Source organism: Centropristis striata, chromosome 8, assembly GCF_030273125.1.
Source record: "Centropristis striata isolate RG_2023a ecotype Rhode Island chromosome 8, C.striata_1.0, whole genome shotgun sequence".
NCBI lineage: Eukaryota > Metazoa > Chordata > Actinopteri > Perciformes > Serranidae > Centropristis > Centropristis striata.
This window is the reverse complement of record NC_081524.1, coordinates 29935528-29956401: the sequence shown is the minus strand read 5'-3', so window position 1 is coordinate 29956401 and position 20874 is coordinate 29935528. Positions and strand designations below refer to the sequence as shown.

At 39.9% G+C, this 20874-nt stretch overlaps 1 protein-coding gene and 1 pseudogene across 3 annotated transcripts in view; both read left to right on the top strand.

Annotated features, from left to right (window-relative positions):
* The first annotated feature begins 129 nt into the window (after positions 1-129).
* LOC131976343 (tubulin alpha chain-like) lies at positions 130-2120 on the top strand (annotated as a pseudogene).
* A 2398-nt stretch (positions 2121-4518) lies between these two features.
* dop1a (DOP1 leucine zipper like protein A) overlaps positions 4519-20874 on the top strand; it is a 30757-nt gene continuing 14401 nt past the window's right edge. Inside the window, exons 1-15 of one of the 3 annotated variants that reach the window (XM_059339387.1) lie at positions 4519-4868; positions 6739-6934; positions 7360-7541; positions 7650-7820; positions 9678-9867; positions 10498-10596; positions 10976-11075; positions 12669-12751; positions 13512-13626; positions 13798-13918; positions 14558-14677; positions 14898-15015; positions 16475-16504; positions 17555-17815; positions 20004-20520. In XM_059339387.1, the coding sequence (XP_059195370.1) occupies positions 6797-6934; positions 7360-7541; positions 7650-7820; positions 9678-9867; positions 10498-10596; positions 10976-11075; positions 12669-12751; positions 13512-13626; positions 13798-13918; positions 14558-14677; positions 14898-15015; positions 16475-16504; positions 17555-17815; positions 20004-20520 (2245 nt within the window). In that variant the 5' untranslated portion in view covers positions 4519-4868; positions 6739-6796. Of the gene's footprint in view, positions 4869-6738; positions 6935-7359; positions 7542-7649; positions 7821-9677; positions 9868-10497; positions 10597-10975; positions 11076-12641; positions 12752-13511; positions 13627-13797; positions 13919-14557; positions 14678-14897; positions 15016-16474; positions 16505-17554; positions 17816-20003; positions 20521-20874 lie in introns of all 3 variants that reach the window. The other 2 variants (XM_059339386.1, XM_059339388.1) reach the window with 2 other exon arrangements.

Genomic DNA, 20874 nt, shown 5'->3' with positions numbered 1-20874 from the left:
CCAAAACTTTCTTTTTCTTTTTTAGTATTTATGTGTTCACAGAGTCCCTTCTCCCTGTAATTTAAACCAGTTTTAACTTATTGGCTGTTGTCGATTTGTGTTGATAATCTGAATCATCTGAGTAGAATGAACATGCTATATGTTTGACTGCCTTTTCCCCCTCTCCAGCATGAGTGTATTTCAGTGCACGTGGGTCAGGCTGGTGTCCAGATTGGAAATGCCTCCTGGGAGCTTTACTGCCTGGAACATGGGATCCAGCCTGATGGACAGATGTACGAAAATATTCCCAGTGAAACAAACACTGGGGATGAGGGTCCTTCAACACCTTCTTCAGTGTGACTGCAGCTGGAAAGCATGTCCCCTATTTCCTCAGATGAAGTGCGAACCGGAACCTACCGGCAGCTGTTCCACCCTGAGCAGCTGATCACTGGCAAGGAGGATGCTTCTAACAATTACGCCCGTAGAAACTACACCATTGGCAAAGAGATAATTGATCTGGTGCGGGACAGGATCTGCAAAAATGGTGAGTCGCTTCACAGCAGTAGGGGTACTTAAATAATGAAGCCAGTAGCCCGTGATTAATTATTATTTATAATGACTGATGTATCAGGAAAGTGCAAACAGTGCAGTGCATGCAGTGTTATCAACTCAGACTTATATTATGCAGTTTACCTTTGTGACACCAGAGGGCACTAAATATTTTTTCAACTCAAAAGTAAGTTCATTTTATAATGATATCCTAGCCATGCAGATATTTTGCTTTTCATTTTTCCAGGTTTTAGACCTGTCTTTGCAATTTCTGCCATTAACACAAGGTTATAGACAAATTATTAGCAGGAAGTTTAATCTCACCGAACAAGAAAGGAAATCTTTATTTTGTAGTTTGACTAGCTCGTAGATTTAACAGATTGTTTTTTTTTCATAAAGGTGCCAGCAACAGCTTTCATATGAAACATGTAACATGGGCCCTGAGTTAACAATAACACTATAAGTCATTGATACATTTAAGCTTAATGTCAAATATAGGTTCAGTTGTGGCATTGACGCTATCTTCTGTTTACTGTACAGCGCCAGGTCCGTGTGAAGAGGGCTTTGTTTTAGTTTTTTTATGTGAAGAACTATGAAGTAATTTAATATTACTGTTTTATACTAATAATAAATTAATTGGTCTCAAGTAATTCTCATAATCTAAACTATGTTACTGCATTCTGTCCCCAGGCGGACCAGTGCGCTGGTCTTCAGGGATTCCTGGTTTTCCACAGCTTCGGCGGTGGCACCGGCTCTGGTTTCACCTCCCTGCTGATGGAGCGCCTGTCTGCCGATTATGGCAAGAAGTCCAAGCTGGAGTTTGCCATCTACCCAGCTCCCCAGGTGTCCTCAGCTGTGGTGGAGCCGTACAACGCCATCCTGACCACCCACACCACCCTGGAGCACTCTGACTGTGTCTTCATGGTGGATAACGAGGCCATTGACGATATCTGCCGCAAGAACCTGGATATTGAGCGTCCAACCTACACCAACCTGAACAGGCATGAGTCAGATCGTGTCCTCCATCACTGCCTCCCTCCGTTTTGATGGTGCCCTTAATGTTGATCTGACAGAGTTCCAGACCAACTTGGTGCCATATCCATGTATCCACTTCCCTCTGGCCACCTATGCCCCTGTCGTCTCTGCTGAGAAGGCTTACCATGAGCAGTTAACAGTGTCAGAAATCACTAACGCCATCCAATCAGATGGTGAAATGTGACCCTCGCCATGGCAAATACATTAAGACCAAGAGCACCATCCAGTTTGTGGACTGGTGCCCCACTGGTTTTAAGGTGGGCATCAACTACCAGCCTCTCACTGTAGTTCCTGGGGGAGACCTGGCCAAGGTCCAGAGGGCCGTGTGCATGCTGAGCAACACCACTGCCATAGCAGAGGCCTGGGCTCGGCTTGACCACAAGTTTGAGCTGATGTACCCGAAGCGTGCTTTTGTTCACTGGTATGTGGGCGAGGGTATGGAGGGGGGAGAGTTCTCTGAGGCCAGAGAGGACATAGCAGCTTTGGAGAAAGATTATGAGGAGGTTGGGGCTGAATCTGTTGAGGGTGAGGGTGAAGAAGAGGGTGAGGAGTATTAGAAAGAACATGAGGCCACTAGTTTAACAGATAATTTCATTGTGGTTTTAAATATGTTGGTTCCCAGTGTTTGTGCTGTAAATTGCCAGTTTGGCAATGTTCCGAAAAAAAATCCTGAAATGTCTGTTTGTGCTGAAGTTCCTGTGAGAGCGAGGGCCAAAAAAAAAGTTTTAAATAAAATTCCTGTGGCATATGAAGCTGTGCATCTGTTTGTTTAATCTTTATTACTTTGTTCTTTTTGGTGATGAATGAAAATCAGTAGTTGTTTAATTAGTCTTTCAAAATCTTGAAATTCTGAATCCAGCTGTAGACATGACTTTAAAAGACACCTGTATATCTGAGTGAACACAGCATGCAGCACATGCATGTTTTGCAGAATGTCTACAGTACAGTCCTTTTAAAATAAGAGTTATATTTTTGTAGTTTAATAACTAGTCACATTATTTTCATTTAGACATACCTCAGATTCACATTGATTTTTGCCTTTAGCATCTTTTAATTTTTACGGAAAACTGGAAAATATGTTAGTCATGCCATGGTGCACAATCCCATAACTACTATACCACTTTAATCAAATAAGTACATTTTTTATACTCCACTACGTGGGAAAGGGCCTTTCTGCCTGCCTGCCCTATTCCAATGATTTTTGTACTGAAACATCAGTTTTGTTATGTTAAAAACACAACTTCTGAAAATGTAAGTTTGGATTTTCCTAAAACAGTCAGTTTGGGTTTTGATAAAGTTGTTGTGGCATAACGTTGGGTGCGTTCTTTATAAAACCTGATTTTGTCTTTTAGTGACAAACGAAAATCCAGTCTATTTTATAGAAATTTGAGGAAAAACCTGCACAACGAATGCCATGTATTGCATCAAGTTTTGCAGAGTATATAAACCTTTTTTTCATTTTTTTTTAATGGTGAAGCTCAGGGCGTCAGTCTGAATGTTTGAAGTTTATCTTTTTCTGTAATAACATGATCATCAGAATGTCTGCATTAATTCAGGATTCACAGAGGAGCTACTTTAACTGAGCTATGACTATGGAGAAATTTGGAAGTATTACAAACAAAGGGGCTTTCAGTTTCATGTCAAGTTCCCCCATCACTGCTGAAACATTGTATATGCAACCTTGCCAAGCAACCACTTAACTAACAAATAGATGCAGTAAGGCAAAAAGCACAGGAAAACAAAATCCCCTACTGAGTAGAATAAGTCAAATCAATTTCAACAGAAGTTCAAAGAATACACTTTTTTTGTTGCTTTTGAATCAGATGAGCTCAAATAAAGCTATGTAGTGTCAAATCCATTTAATAACTCACTATATTAATAATCAGTGTATTTACATTAATACTTCACTATATTATTAATCAGTATCACGTTGACTTGCATGAAATACTGTATAATTCCTTTAAAACATAACGTTATCACATTATGTTTTATGCTTCTTTTCATTTTCATTTAATATAATTTCTTTTTGAAGTGGGCAAAAGCTAAATATATTTGGATGTGTCCTTCATAAACAGACAGAACTAAATTTTGTTCATGAGAATAATGTTTATATGTGCCACATCAGTTTTTAGTGTAACAGTAAGTGAATACGATCGTTTTTTCGGGTAGTTGAGTCAAATGACTCTCCCAACACCCCCGTTATGTGATGGCGCACAGAGCCTGAAGAGGAAAGCCTGGGTTCAATAAGAAAGTTAATAACCACCTTTGTGATACCACTTATCCGTGACTGCGGTTGTTAGGCTTAGTGAAGCGAGACAACGGGAAGATATCCTGGGTATGTTGAACTTGTTTCGTAGTGCAGGGCTCTGGTCCTTAGATGTGATGACCTGCCAGCTTCAGGTCTGTACAGTTACGAGAGCAGTGTGAGACTCCAGGAAGCACCCAGACATTAAAAAAATAAAAGGAGTCAAGCTAAATTATGTTTTTGGTTTCAGCCTTTGCACACTTGACCTTCATAATCACATGCTTCTACTGTGGAGTCTACGTTTCGATGATAAACATCATTTATTCAGAGTTTTGAGGCTCGTGGTTGGCTGGTGTTGGGCCAGTCCCAGGCCTAATCATTTCTTGTTCAGACTCAGGAGTAACTGAAACATAATTAGGACTAGTATGTCTCTTGAGTAATGTTGTCAGAGTACTGGTAACATAATAATCTAATAATGTAATATTATGATACAAAACAAACTTAAATTATACTTTAATAATGGGGCGCTTATTTCTCAAATCAGTTACATTTTTCAAAATAAGACACATTCATCTTTTATTTTGTAGAAGAGGCGCATGATTTCCGAGATTCGTGTGTGTGAGTGTGTGTGACTTGACACCGCTTAGAGGCGGAAGACGTCCATGCGGAAGACCGGAGCGATTGGACGCTGTGGTTGGACGTGCAGCTAGTCTGCAGTGCAGTCTGGGAGCTGTCAATCGTTTCGCTTTGTATCTTTGGCACTGGAAGCTACTGATGCGCTCGTCACTGTTTATTTACACCCTGCGGGACAATACCAAGAGGAATATGAATATGTAGAATATAAAAACACATTGTCTGCCTCCGAAGCTTTCTTGTCCAGGGACCTGACTTGTCTGATCGGTTGACATCAGAGCCGGGCCCTGCATCATCTCTGTCATTTAAACAACCTGCTACTAGCCTTAGCTAGCCTGCTAGTTATATTATTGACGTTGTCAGCCGTTTTTACTCAGCGAACCGGGCACATGATTGAATGACAGTGGCTGGCCTGTATCCTATAACGGTAAGCTTTTATAATAGCTCCATTTTTTAACGCCATAAAGTGTCATGTACGTTAGCTGAAATCACCTCACCTAGCTAGTTACAGGGGAGCTGTTAGCTGTAGCGTTACAGTTACAGTTTTCCACTGTAACGCACACATTATAATGGCAGTAATGTGTTTATTAAGGTTTTGGAAATGTCCCTGAGCCAAATGTGCATTTCTATAAATTGTGGTGATATGTATTTTCCTCTACTTACGTTAACATAATACCGTCACCCTGTTAAAATAATCGCCTAACTCATTTTTCAGGAAACACAAAAAAACTTCACCAAAAGTGTAACATATGCCATTTATTGATAATTTCAAGCAAAAAGGATGGCTATTGACATAGTAATAACACTGTGTGTAAATGATGTAACTTCAGAGAAATAAATGACATAGGCAATTTTTTGAACATGTCTTTGTGACTTAGATGTGACAAAGATGTAATGAAATATGGTACTTTATTTTGAAGGTGTCTACATTAGAGTCACACAAGCCTGTCAGAAACATGACATGACAAGTATTATGAGCATTAATGTTACTTCAAAGTGTCATTATTGTTCATGACACATCCCATGCCATGTTTATGACACGCTGATGTCACTCTTATGTAGACACCTTCAAAATAAAGTGTTGCCATATCTTGCTTAAGTCACAAAGGCATGGTCAAAAAGATTGCCTAAGTCACATTTTATTTTGACTTAGGCATAATAAATCCGCTTAAGTCACACACTTGACATAGGCCATTATCTTAAAGGGGTAAAATCACATGATCTGATCAACTGAGGATGTAGGTGATTTTACCATAGCTGGCCGGCGTCTTGAGGAGAAGATTTAGGCAAAAAAATTTTTTGGACAAAAAATGACTGAGGCGATTATTTTAACAGTGTGACGATATGTAACCGTTAGTTTGGAGATCAGGTGTGCGTACCTGTTCTACCGTTACTACAGTATGTTATTGTTGTATTGTAGCTGCTACCCTCTTAACTTAAACGTTACATTGTCCTGAATTATTAACTACAGAACTTCCTCAGTCACTAAGTTGAATAAGTAGCATTATACAGGCTACTTCACCTAAACATTTTAATAAACATACCAGACTCCATTTACTTCTATTTCTATCTGCAGCAGATACTTTTATAGGCAGACATTTTGACATGTCACAGCAGGGAAAGCCCAGGTGTGATTAATTAGTAATAAGCTAGCTGCAGTGTGCCTGATGGCTTACTGACATGGCTACCTGGGATACTCGAATTGGTACAGAGGCATCAGTGATGTTATTAGTTCCACCTTTACTGCCATGACGAGTCAAAATGCCTAACATGAAATTTCACTTGTCTTTAATTAATCTGTTTAAGCCCCTCTTAATTTGATGCTGATACATTTTAAACTCCATATAAAAGAGAACTAAATGTAGCTTGTCTGACAGTATGTACGTTGTTTAGCATGGACTAGCAAGGGCCTGTTTCATGGTCAGGCCGTTAGGAGTGCCTTGTCATGTGAAATACTAGTCACACTTGTCCCACTCCTGTTTATCAGCTGCAGAAATATGTTGCCTGGAGCTCCACTTCTTTTAAAATAAATGTGTTCCTAAAAGATGGCATTCCAGGCAGCAGATGCATTGTGTTGTAGTTGACGACTCCTCTGATTCATAACATCATAACATTTAAAACAAAGATTGTAATGGCTGTTCAGACTTTGCTTCCCCAGCTTCAACATGCAATACTGTATATTGGACCATGTGCTGATAAGCTCTGCCTTTCTTTCTTCATCGTCAAGCATGTAACTTATAATCACAGTGGGTTTTTAAACTTCTTGTTCTCCTGTTCTATTTTGTTTTCCATTGCAGGTGTGATGTACATATGTGTGCCTGGTGTTTTACATTAGTGTAATAACCACCCAGGAGAATGAATGCAGAGGAAGTGGAGCTGCTCAGTGACTCCAAGTACAGGAACTATGTGGCAGCAGTGGACAAAGCCCTCAAGAACTTTGAGTACTCCAGTGAGTGGGCAGACCTCATCTCTGCACTGGGCAAACTCAACAAGGTAATGACCTCAGTCAGGCCTCTGATCGACACACTGCACCAGATTACAACTTGTACAGAAGACAAAAACATATACACACACACAATAGACAAATATGAATGTGTATACAGACTGAGACATACAACTAAATCCTCTGCCATTTGTTTCAATATGATAAATCAGTGTAGTGGGTGAGCCTCACTTTGGGACTTTGCTGGTATTCAGCTGTGAAATTTGACATAACATTTTCATTGCTTCATATACCAAAAGGGTTATATAACACATACAAAACAAGCATTTTATGTTAGTAAGCCACCATATCATAACAAGATACATAAAATAATCTGACACAGAATGTGCTGTTATGTGAATAGAACACTATGCACTCTGCTCATGCACTGTTGTCTGCATGCTTCATATCCATCATGTTTTACATCCTGTTTCAGGTTTTGCAGAACAATGCAAAATACCAAGTGGTTCCTAAGAAGCTGACAATAGGCAAACGGCTGGCCCAATGCCTCCACCCTGCCCTACCCAGTGGGGTCCATCGCAAGGCCTTGGAGACTTACGAGATCATTTTCAAGATCATTGGACCCAAGAGGCTGGCCAAAGACCTCTTTCTTTACAGGTGATACTGTAATAACACTCACACTGGCAAATAAAGCTAACTGGACGTGAAGTTTCACTTTTCATGAAGTTATTGGATCTTGACTCATGTGTCTTTCCATCCCTACAGCTCTGGGCTCTTCCCTTTACTCTCCAATGCTGCTATGTCTGTGAAGCCTGTGCTGCTGGGGCTCTATGAGACCTACTATTTGCCCCTGGGAAAGACTCTGAAACCAGGCCTGCAAGGACTACTGACTGGGGTACTGCCTGGTCTGGAGGAGGGCTCTGAGTATTATGACAGGTGAGTAGAGCAGGAATGGAAAGAAAAACACTTTTAATGTGGACACATGGGCATTGGAGCAGGCCATTAGGAGAAAGCATTTTATAGCATAATGTGGAAGGGAATTGATTTCAGGTTGTATGAATGATAAATGAGAAATATGAGTCATTGCAAGAATAATGTTTCAAACTCAAGACACAGCCCAAGGCTTCTCTCTTCGACAAAACTAGTTAAAAACATGTTTTTGTTTGAGATCAGGAATTGCCTGCAGATATTTGTCTACTGTGTTTACATTAACAACCCCGATTCCAAAACAGTTGTGACACTGTTTAAAATGTAAATAAAACAGGGTGCGACCATTTGCTAATAATTTTTTATATATATTCAATTGAAAACTATACGAAGACAAAACATTTATGTTTCAAACTGCTACACTTGATTGTGTATTGTAAATGTACAGTCATTCTGAGATTGATGCCTGCAACACAGTTGGGACAGGAGCGTGTTTACCACTGTGTTACATTAGCTTCAACAGCACTCAGTAAGCGTTGAGGAACCGAGGACACTAATTGTTGAAGCTTTGAAAACACATTCTTGTTTGATATATGACTTCAGGTGCTTTCATGCCCAATCAACCCACGTGTTACCAGTTAACCTGCTTACCTGTGGAATATTCTAAACAGTTTTTTCAGTGTCAACATTAACCATATTTTTTTCTATTGGCATCAAACGTATAAATATATTATATTTTTGGAACTGGGGTTGTACTACCTCAAGGAATTTTCATATTTACAGTATTTTTTCATATCTGAGGCCTTTCTCTTTGTCATATTGGTTAAATCATTTAATCACATCTACTCACATATGCCTTCATATAGTTGTGAATTATATTGCAGAGCCCTAGAGGGCGCTGCAGTCACTTAAACCACAAGGACATAATTAGTCTGATGGAGAATTGCAGCATAGAGTTTTTCATGATGGACATTTTAAAAAGCACAGGTGTGGCTGATGAAATTAACAATGGCCCCACTAGATTCAGGTGTGTCAGTAAGCAGTATTAGTGTTACAAGTAACACCTATGCTTTTCCCAGTATGTCATTAAAATGTCAGCTGTTAAAAAGGCCTGTTGGGTCAGTGAGTTTACTGTGATATTGTTGTTTGTTTAAATGTACACTATATATGTTATTGTTTTCATAGTTACAGATCAGATATGCAGCATTTCACATTCTTCCTTCCTTTATTTTGCATTTGTTGCAGAGGTTAATGTGAGATTGCATTGCTTTACTACATCCTGTTGTTGTTTCCTGTTATTGCTTCAATAATTCAGTTCCACAGAGGGTATTTGAAGTTATTATGTCATAAAGCTGCACCACTAACCCTAACCCTGTTAAAAAAACAAACAAAAAAACATCTTATCAGCCGGAATCACAATTATGTCTCTTGTCTGTTCTGAGATTTTACACATTGTCTTTATTTTCCCCAAATAATTGTAGTATTATGTATAGGAACTCTCAGGACACCCTACTCAGTTAGTGGAAATGGCAAATTAAAGCTTCATGTTCATCCAAATGGCTTCATAAACAACAGTGAGTGCTCTGTTCAGAGAATGCTCATCAGCACTGAATGATGTATCTCTCTCTGTCTCTGTTCATTTTGATATCTTTTGTTTACTTACGTTAGTGTGCAGTTATATAGACAAGTGATCAATAAAACTTGTGCTACTAATGCAACTCAGAAACACACATTATATCTCTCTGCCAACAATGTGTGAGGCAGAGTGTTGCTGCTTTAAACAAGTATTGTCCCTACTTTAGCAGGAGGTCAGTACCGGTGTGTACATAATAAGCATGATCACTGAGTCCTCTGTGTTTTTCATAGAACCAACACCCTGTTGGAGAAGGTGGCTGCAGCAGTAGAGCAGTCGGCATTCTACAGTGCCTTGTGGGGCAGCATCCTGACCAGCCCTGCCGTGCGTCTCCCTGGGGTGTCCTTTGTTCTGCTGCACCTCAATCGCAAACTCTCCATGGAGGACCAGCTATATGTCATGGGCAGTGACATCGAGCTCATGGTACATGACATTACATCACCATACAAACATCCCTTCTGATTAGAATTGCATGCCACAAAGCTATAAAAAAAAAATTGCATATCTGATAGTTGCAGTTTAGTCAAGATGATATTTCAGTGAGTTGATTGTTTAGCATCAGTTCAACCTAACAATCAGGTTTTTATCATATTTAAGTGTCCAAATGCACAATTTGGAATAGATATTAAAAAAGAGAGATGTGTACACAGGGTGTACCAGAGAGAGGTGCTGGTAGCTGCAAAATTAACAGCAATAGTCAGATAAAATTAAAGGGTCAGTTTAGATATTTTTGAAGTGGGGTTGTATGAGGTATGCTATATTTAGTATATATTTTTTAACTGCTTTCATTGGTCAAACTGGGGGCATGTTGACTGCCTTCTACTGTAGGTAATACACTGGACAAGTACTTAATTTAACCCCCGACAAATCTTTGCTGTAGTGTCCACATAGATACCACATCAAACAATACTAGTCGGTTATTACCAGGATAAAAACACCAGATCAAATGGCATGTGTTAACCCATCCAGATTAATTGCCATTGCAGGTTTAAATGAAATCGTTGTGCTGGTTCAAATGAGTAAACAGTGATATGTTGTATAATTTATCACCAGGTGGAGGCGGTTAGTACCTCAGTCCAGGACTCAAGCGTGTTAGTGCAGAGGAGCACCCTGGACCTGATCCTCTTCTGCTTCCCCTTCCATATGAGCCAGGTGAGGAAAGCTGTGTGACTGAGGTCTGGCTTGAACTACAGATCCATGTGTCAGCATCAGACTGGCTTATATTGATTTATCTAGCTATCTGTATATATCAGCTAGTATTGGTCTTGTTATGTCATTTGTGTGTCTTGTTCTTTGTTGATCTGCATGTGTGTGATAATGATGAGGTGTGATCAGACAGTGAGGCACAGTGATGACTCATGCTGGCTTCTTGTTAAGTCCTTCACCTCAAAACATTTCTGGACCTGTCAGGGCCAGGACACAGCTCTTATTTGACATCTGCAGTGTTTGTGTGTTTGTTTGTTTGTATATGTGTGAAAGGGAGAGAGAGAGAAACGGTTACAAATGTTCTGGTCTATTCTGTTGTGTTCAGGCGACCCGCCCGGACATGATCCGGATCCTGTCAGCAGCTTTGCATGTGGTTTTGAGAAGAGACATGTCCCTCAACCGCAGACTGTACGCCTGGCTGCTGGGTGCGAAATACACACACAGACACAGCACTGACATTCACATGTACCAGTCTTCACACTCCTCATTTAATTTTGGGAATATTGTAGAATTTGGAGAGATACTTTATAAAATGAGGGATTTTAATTTGTGTAATGTATCCGTATCTTGTATCTGTTGTTGTCATTGCCTTACTTTATTTTCTCTTGTTTGCTACACACTGCGGATGAACATGCTGGTAAGTGTGTGCACGACTATAGATGGACACTCAGGGGGAAATTCATAAAAGGATTGCGCAGCTTTTGTGGCGGCTAAACATAAAGGCAAAGAAGGCAAAAACAAACCATGTGTTTTTCAAATCACCTGCAAACAGTGAATTGCACCCTTAACTGCGCTGCCAAGCAAGTTGCGTCTCGTTGCTCCAGTTCTATTTGCATGTATTTAAATGAGGTAATACACAAAGATTTGGTGCAAAATCTGTCCCTTTCTATGCCTCATTGCAAAAAGTCCAATTGGCAAACACCAGTGCTAATAGCCACAAGCAGTTAGAGGGAAATTATTACCATCTTCAGATAGCTGGTGGTAAATGAAGCGCTAATAAACAAATAGATTTCTGGCTCAGTCTGACTCTCGTGATATACACAGCTGATGTCCTCAGATACACTCACTGTGTGAAAGTGGGCTCTGAGTGTGTGTTTATCTTTTGGATGTGTAGAAGAGCATAGAACATTAATTAATATTAGATTCTGACCAAAAGGCTGGTTTGACTGTGGAGATTAAAAATAATTGTATCTTGTGCGTAAATACGCACTGCATCTGTCTTGTCTCTGAAGACACACTCATCTTTGCAGTTTAATGAGCTGAGATAGATCTATTTAAAAAACAGTAAATAAGTTTAAAAATGAGGCAAATTGCGCTCAGCTTGAAAACTTTATGGGTGTGTTCGCACTGTGATATAATTAGCGTAATATCACTTGTGAATCAGACCTTATGACAGGGCAAGTGATGCGCAATTCATGGGACTATTAGTGGCCTCAATCCATTCTTTGTGAATTTGCCGCTGAATGTTTCAAGCTTACAATCCTCTCCGATGCAATTTAGGATTAGGATGTGTCGGATTTCTAAACCACCAGAAATGACAAGGAATAAATAAAAGTGGATTAGAGGTTAGGATCTTATGTTAGGGTATACAGTATAATGTGATTTAAATTCTAGTTGGGCCAGTCAGAGGGTTTTCTTCCCTAATGAATGGGATATATTATCAGCCAGCTCCAGTTATTTGGCGGGAATTACAGATATTGAAGACTGGCAGGTTCCATTCTGAATTTGGCTAGGCTTCTATAGTGTGAAGCAGTCCAAGTTGTACTTTAATATACCATGGCTGAAATCTGAGTGATGTTGGCAACAGCCATTATGGCTTTAGAAAGAAGAAGTAAAGGATTAACAGAAACGTACATATAGTTTATATCAATAAAAAATAAATTCCATTTTCCCCACTCTGGATTAGTGCTTTGCTTCTCGCCTTGTGCTTGAATATAGATGTACATCATGAGTGTTTATGCCATTTTAACTCTACCTCTTTGTTCTTCAAGGTTTTGACAACAACGGGGTAAAAATAGGCCCCCGCAGCACTCGGCAGAGCAACCCAGAGGAGCACGCCAGCCACTACTTCAACACCTTCTCTAAAGACATGCTAGTTCAGGTGAGCTTTCAAGCACATTGCAACATGGTCCCCAAATAAAAGTGGTTTCATATGTGTAAAATTAGCTTCCAAAAATCCACAAATCAGATGTCTCCTGAGATGTGTGTATATATATGTGGGGTAGGGAAGAGTGTGTGTTGGTTGGGGTTCATCTTTAATTTGGCAGATCTAGGCCTCTTTGTCTGCCACACAATTTATCTAGTCCTTTTAATCCTTCTCCTCCCACACTTCCCACATCCTCTCTGGGGTTTGCGTAAATGTCCTGCTCTCATCTGCTATTCCCAGTATTCTGTCCTTTGAAGACAGTTCCCAGTTCTCCTGAAGACTATTTCACACACACACACGTATACACACTTTTGTAATCTGTCCCGTGATGCTCAAAACAGCCTTTGCATGTGATGAGCTGTGGTACTCCAGGGGTTGGAACAGTATGACCAGGAGAGGAAGTTTTTTTGTTTTATTTTGTGTTTGCTCCTCTGCCATCTGCTCTGAGATAGCAGAGCTCCCTCCATTGGGAGAAGGTTGGTACTACAGAGACCGTCTGTTCCCGGCTTCAGAACATTATGTGACAGACGAAGCGTGAAACACACACAAAAAAAGCAAAATATGAAAAGGGGATTCAAAGCAATTTTGAACTTGGTTCTGCAAGAAAAAAAAAGAAAATCGAATGAATGTGCCCTCTGCTGTGTCAAAATATTTTCTGACGTTTTACTTTTAAAGAGGTGTGTGTCTCAGTGTATGTGTGTTTGTGTGTTTTCAGGCAATGGTGGGGATCTTGCAGGGCAAAGCCCGAGGTGGGGAAGAGGAGACCATCCTTATGCACGACCTCAAGCCATTTCGCATCCTCATCAGCCTGCTGGACAAACCCGAGCTTGGTAACCAGTCTCTGAATATGTAGACACTGTAGCTTGTGTGGTAAATGTATGAATACGTACACAGCATCATATTGGTTAATAAGTAATTTTGCATGTCAACAGAAGCAGCCAGTCACAGTCCAAATGTAATATATCCACTGTATATCATCTCTCGTTTCTGTATTCGTCCAGGTCCAGCGATCCTAGAGGATGTTCTGATCGAGGTGTTTCGGACTCTACACACACAGTGCCGAACAGAGCTGGATCTCCAAAACCAGAGTCCATTCAGTAAAGACCACACACACCTCAGCAGGTCAGTCCTATGATACTGTATATAAATATAAAACTTAAAGAACCTCATGATGAGGTTTGGTTGTTGAATCATCATAGAAAAACAAAGGTAGACTTAAACCCCTTGGAAATGTTTAAAGCAAATAACTTCTAATAACTGAATTATTATACAATATTAGGGTTGACTTTGAATAGTTGAATATTCAATGATTTGTTCTCAGGGACCTTACTTGAATCTAACTCACAGTTTAAATTTATTCACAGTATTGTGTGAGTAGCGGAAAATGTGGTTATGAACCAACAGATCCTTCAATTTAACCTGTATATGGTTGCTGAATAACTGATTGAACTCTGATTGAGTCAGAAACTATATTTATTAATTAGAACACCCACAAGAACATAGCAAGCACTAGTAGGGAGCTTTTTTTAAAATGTAAGAATAATTGCTGTTAAATATCAGCAGAAATGGTGGCACTTTCCCTCTGTCCCTCCTTATTTTTTATTTCATGTTCAAGTATTGTAAATGTGCCTTGCAAATTGTACAACATTTAATATTTTACATGATAAATAACTTAAATCACTTCAATTACTTTAAGTAATTACTTTTAATTACTTAATTACTTTAATCAATGTTATGATGCTAATTTACCTTCCTGTTTAGTAAACTACGAGAGAACAAGAAGACGGCAGAACTGATTAAAACAGCCAATCTCCTGTTCAACTCGTTTGAGCCGTACTACATGTGGGACTACATCGCTCGTTGGTTTGAGGAGTGCTGCAGGTTTGTATGTTAAAATGAATGTGTGCATAAAAGTCAGGACTTTCTTAGGCGCACCTAGCTGTAATCAGAAAATCTGCAACCTAAGGTCTGAATACCAGAGGAGGAACTCTGGTGGATTAATTAACTAAAGATGCTGTCATGATATCAAGCAAAGTATCTAAAGTAAACTGTTAACCTTCATACCTCACTCAAAATAACTGAAAGTACGTCTCTGTTGCAGGAGAACAGTAAACAGCAGCACACGTGCACCACGGCATGCTGGGAGCTTAGATCCTCCAGAGCTGTCACTGGTGGAGTTCTGTCAGCTGGTAGATTTCCTGCTGGATATTGTTTCCTTGGTGAGACTCTTTCATTCCTTTTTTATGTCTTTCTCTTTCGATCTTTCTCTGTTTCTTTGTTCGTTTTTTCTTTCTTTCTTACTTTTTCTGCCTTTGTCTTTTTCCTTCTATATGTCTATCAGCCATTTTCTCTTTCTTCAACTTTGTGTCTCTGCTTTTACTCCACTTTGACTTTCTTCTACTATTCAATAGAGGTGGGGGAAAAAATTGATACAGCATAGTATCATGATATTTTGCGTGGCAATATTATATCTATTCATGGCCGCCAAATAAAGATATTTAGCGTAATGATGGCCCGCCATTTTCGCTGCTCCAGAGGCCGCAGTGGGCTCACTTTTAGGAATATTCTGGACATACTGATATCATATGAAGCGAGAAGATCTAAGGAATCTGTAGGCATCGTACATTAGGATATCGTGTCAGGAAGTTGTCAAAATGACGCTGCAAAGTCAGGCTATTTTTTTTTTTGTTTGTTTTATGGTGATTTTCAAAGCAGTCATGTGACCTCTTTAGTATCTTCTTTATATACATGGCTGTCTCCCAGTTAAGAACTGAAAATTTTCTGTTGACAAAACAATTTGATTGAATTTAAATTTGTGGACACAAAATACAGTTAAACAGTTAAATCGCAATATATTGAATCGTAATACTCACCATATCGCAAAATGCTTAAAATCCCAATAATACCAAATCGTAACTCAAGTATCGGGATAAAATCTTATCGTTGTGACTCTGGTGATTCCCACCTGTACTATTCAACTTTTATAACCATTCTTTCTCATTCCACACTTTCATGCTATTGCTGCTTTGTTTTCGTCATTATTCCATGTTTCTCCCTATCCTTCTATGTTGTCATTGCAGTTCCTTTATATATTTTTCTATTTCTCAGAATGTTCCTCTTTTTTCCTCTTTTTGTATCTTTTCGCCACAGTCTCTCTCTTCTCTCCTGTACAGACTCATGTCTCCTGCCCTTGCTTGGGCTTTCCATCTCATTCTCTGTTTCACAAATCTCCTTTTGAAATCCAGTCCTGGGATGTTACAGCCACCATTAGGGTGTTTGTTTGCACCTCCCCTCTCTTCTGTGTCTTTGTATGTATCTGTGTAATCTTTACACAGGTTAAAAACACCTGTGTTCAGTTTCCCTGCCAAAATATGGTTTGCATCCTCATAAAAATATGCTTGTCTATACAGTATTTCCAATCTGAATAGTTTGGAAATCCCTCACTCTTTTATTACCCTTTTAAATGCTTGTGTGTGTGTGTGTGTGTGTGTGTGTGTGTGTGTGTGTGTGTGTGTGTGCGTGTGTGTGTGAGAGAAAGAGAAACGTGTGTTCTGTGTGTGTGTGAGCGAGAAAGGGAAAGTGTATGGTGTATGTGTGTGTTTCTGCAAACCAAGTGTTGTGTGGCCTGTGCTCTGCTTGCTCTTGTCTGTTCAAACTATCTGCTCTTTCTCCTTGAAGCCTACTAGAAGCATGAGGGTAATCTGCCAGGTAAAGTACTGCTCTTTCCTGCTTTTTCACCTCACCCTGCTTCACTGAGGCTACGATAACATTTCTGCAACGTCCTGCCAACATCCCTCAGGCCATCTTTGTTCCTGCCCTGCTTTGAGTGATCATTTCAGAATGACTGACTGACGGTCATATGTTAATGCTAAAAATGATCCAGAGGAAGAAGTGGGATTCTAACAGTCATTACATGTGGTGAAAACTTACCCTGGCTGTTTGGTGTGGATCTTGTGAAAATGACATCTCTGCCCAGTGTGTATGTGCTTTCTGTTAAGCTTGCATGCCGTTATAGGCTATTGCACTGCTCACATATTTGTAAGAAATATGACTCTTGTAATTTACTCATTTTATGATTTTTTTGTTCTATTTTGCTTTTATTTTTCTTTCATAAAAATGTGTTTTGCTTGTGGAGTCAAAATTCAAAACAAAAACCAAAAACAAAGTGATTATAAGATCATTACAATCACGACACAACACTTAGGTGAAAAGAAGGTCCAATATATTGATTTTTTTCCCCCAAGGAAAAACAAGATAAAATGTCTTTATTTTGCTGAAATTAAATAGGAAACAGTCAGCATACCAAAACAAGTTTTTCAGTTTGAACACAGTATATATTGTCTATGTAAAGTTTTCACTTGTATATATGCCACAAAATTAGTAAATTACATTCTGTTTTGTTTTTTTACATTTTAGAAAACATCCCAACTTTTTTGGAATTGGGCTTGTTATTTATAAGCAGTAGTTTTACATCCAAACTGTATTCGGCTATTTAGGTAAAGATTTTTTAGACTGAATAATATTTTTCCCTGATAATTCAGTTTCTTTAGATTTTACTATCACCATGTCACTTGTGTAATATTCATACACTGGCTGAATGTTGGATGTGTTTTAGTAACATTTAAACAAACATACTGTATTAAATCAATCATTTTAACGACAATAAAATGCAGACTTTAGACTTTAACTTACATTACATCAGGTTCACCTTCACCTCAAGACAAGTCACTTCACTTCTGTTTTTTTCAACTTTTCCAGGAGACCTACATAGAGATCCAGACAGAGCATCTTCCTCAGCTGCTGCTGCGCATGGTGGCGGCGCTCACCTGTCACCTTCAGGCCCTGGGCCTCGGGGAGCTCACCCACTGCCTTCGTCTGTGCTCCAAGATCCTCAGCAAAGTGCAGCCGCCGCTGGTGTCCCCTCTGGCCCTGCCATCGGGCCCCCAGGCTCAGGGCCGCTCCAACGTCACAGGCAATCGCTCAGCAAAGGATAGGAGCAGAGACAAGGAGGATAAGCGGGTGAGGAAAACTGTTAAAAAAAGTTTTATAAAAATCAAAGGGTAACGCTCCACTCTATCAGAAATAATATAATTTGGGAAGTTTGAAATATCACATTATCCTGCCACATTAATCATGATAACATCAGAGGATCTGCTCGCTTTAGTGGTCAATTAGAATTTAACATTTTTCACAAGCACCAAAGATAAAGTGATGCCACTGCTATGCCAATCTCTGACTTTGAAAAACACTGCCAGCTGATAATTCTGTTCTGCCTCTGATCCTTTAAAATTCTTTTGATAAAAGGCAAAGGCCCTGTTGCTGCCTGCAGTCAGAGCAAATCCCAGTCAGACCCACTTAAACCACTTTTCTCTACAAGTTACTGCCCAAAAACCCATCAGTTCAGGCTCTGATGGTGTGCCCTGGTCCCTGAACAGGGCCCCATCCGGCTCTGGTTGGCTCCTGCCATCCTCCTGCCCTGTGCTGCAGTTGGCTGGGTGGTCCCACGACTGGCCCTGCCATCCCACTCTCCCTCGGCACAAGGCATTTGAAAACTTGTTCAGAATAAATGCTTCGTGTGACTACCCTGTTCCTCCTGGTCCCTGCCCAGCAACCTGGCTGTTTAAGTGTTTGAGAGTTAAGTGAGGCATGATTTAAAGTTCACTCAATCATTCCCATGTCCAAAAATGGATAGGGGCTAAACACATTCAGGTAGGCCCATGAGGGGCAGAAGGGAGGACAAGTAGAAAGACACAAGATGGTTTACCAACAGCTGAGCCCGGCTCGCTGTTTCTCTCTGAGGAAGAAGAAGAGTAGACTAGCCTGCGATGCCTCCTGGGTGAGACATATCCATCCAAGTGGAAAACATACCACATACATCCACTAAATACATTAACATCCCCACCCCCCACCCTGAGGGACATATTGAAAATGTGCTGTCTATCGTGCCATCTGAGTCCAGGATCCAGAATGTGCATGCTGCCTAAATTAAAATGCATCCCAGAAAGCCCTAAGGCTCCTAAAGGCCGACTGTTACAAACAATTGTAAGAACTTAAATCTCTGTCTGTCTGAAGCAGGATGCCAGCCTGGTGCACAGCTCAGTCTACACGTCAGGTCCCTCAGGTCAAACCCAACAGCTGTGTATAAAGCCTCACTGTCTAATGATTAGTGTACAGAACACAGACGTGAATGTGTCTGTTTAGAATATCTCCTCTATTAATTTCCATTGATTACTCATTTTGACTGAATTTACAGGGATCAAGCTCAAGGATCAAGCTTTCTATCATGGTATCTGTAATAATTGAGATTAAATTCTAGATAGGATTTCTCTTTTGAACAGAAACAAATACCTGACAAATACGGTACATCATCACGTTGTAAATGAATATATGAAAATATGGATGCAAAAATCCTGTAATTAAATAAATAAATCCAGTCCTGCAACACTGCCTGCAATAGCTTTGAATGGTCAGAGATATAAAGGGATAGATTTGTCAGTACAAACCTACAAATCATGGCACAATCCTTGTCGCTAGATGTCACATACTGATCTGATCATTACTGCATCAGAAAACATTAATGAATTACATATAGTTGTTGTGTAGTAAAAGTCCCTCTGTTAAGGTATTAAATACGTTTTCTGTGAAAACACACACACACACACACACAAATAGAAGAAATTACGCTAGAATATAATGTGTATTTATTGAGCTTAAAAGAATTCCTAGGCAGGGTATACAAAGAATGACATCTTCAAGGCATGTATTCAGCTCGTGACATTTCTAGCATACTGCTGCCGACTTGTAATCTAATAGTTTCCGTTCAGTAAAGGACATTTTATTTGATTAAAACAAAAAAGAATACCTTTTTGAAGACAAATGAAAACCTATTGCTGCCTCATATTATTTTAACTTCTCACTTTTTTGGCTGCAGTAAAGGGTTCTGCTTAGAGAGGCTTGTTTTCAGTGTACATTATGACCGGGGAGTTTTTAAACGTCAGATTCCAACAGATTTTCCCGGTAAAAAACAACAAACATGAATTATCAGATAACTGAAAACCTGATGGTCAAAATATCTCTGTGGGAATAAACAAATCTGTATTTGGAATTATAGCTTGCTACTGTATTTAATGCTATTTAATATAATCTTTGTTTCAGTCACTCTTCACTGAACTTCCTTCATCACTTATCATTCTCTGTCTGCCTGCAGGTGTTGTCAGAGGTTCCTGGCAATGGGGAGGTGTTTGAGGATGGGGAAAACCCTCCCAGCAGTCGTTCCTCTGAAAGTGGCTTCACAGACTTTGTCCAGTACCAGGGCGATGGCCCAGAGGAGACCGAGCGAAGCTCCCATACTCATCCGGCTCTCAAAACAGGCCGTCGCTCCTCTGGCCCATCTCAGAACAAGCCCCTGGACAAACCAGTCATGCAGTGCTGCCTGGAGCACTTCCAGCAGTTTCTCTCCAGACTCATCACCTTGTATATTACCCCTGGGCAGATGGACAAAGCCGAAGCTGAAAGAGGCGAGGTTATGCAGTCAGGGTTGCTGGTTCCACAGGGCTCCCAGCCCAGTAATCATATGGAGTCATGCTTCGGATCGGGGTTGGCCCAGAGAGAGTGTGTTGCTGCCTTCACTGCTGCCTGCCAGCTCTTCCTAGAATGCTCCAGTTTTCCTGTCTATATTGCAGAGGGCAACCTCAAGTCCTCACCGGCACAAGAAGAGCAGTTTGGTAAGTGCCAGAACACTCGAAAATGTGATTGAAAATTAGGGAAGCCTTTAAACTATCCAAAATATTGTTAAGTTTTAATTGGAAAGAGCATCAAACAAAAACAAACAAACCAGCAAGTACAAGATGAAGTCAGGTTCAGCTGCAAGGCACAGAAAAGATTAGCTGTAATAATTCCTTTTTTTGGAATATCTATCCTCTGGTTTAATATATATGCTCTGGATCTATACATAGTTTTTTTAATGTATTTCAACAGTAGAAATGAAAGCCATGATTCATGGGAACACAATGCTAGGAAGAGTAATCTATAGCTGTTCAAAAGCTTCTAATTATTATTATTATTTATTAAAATGATAA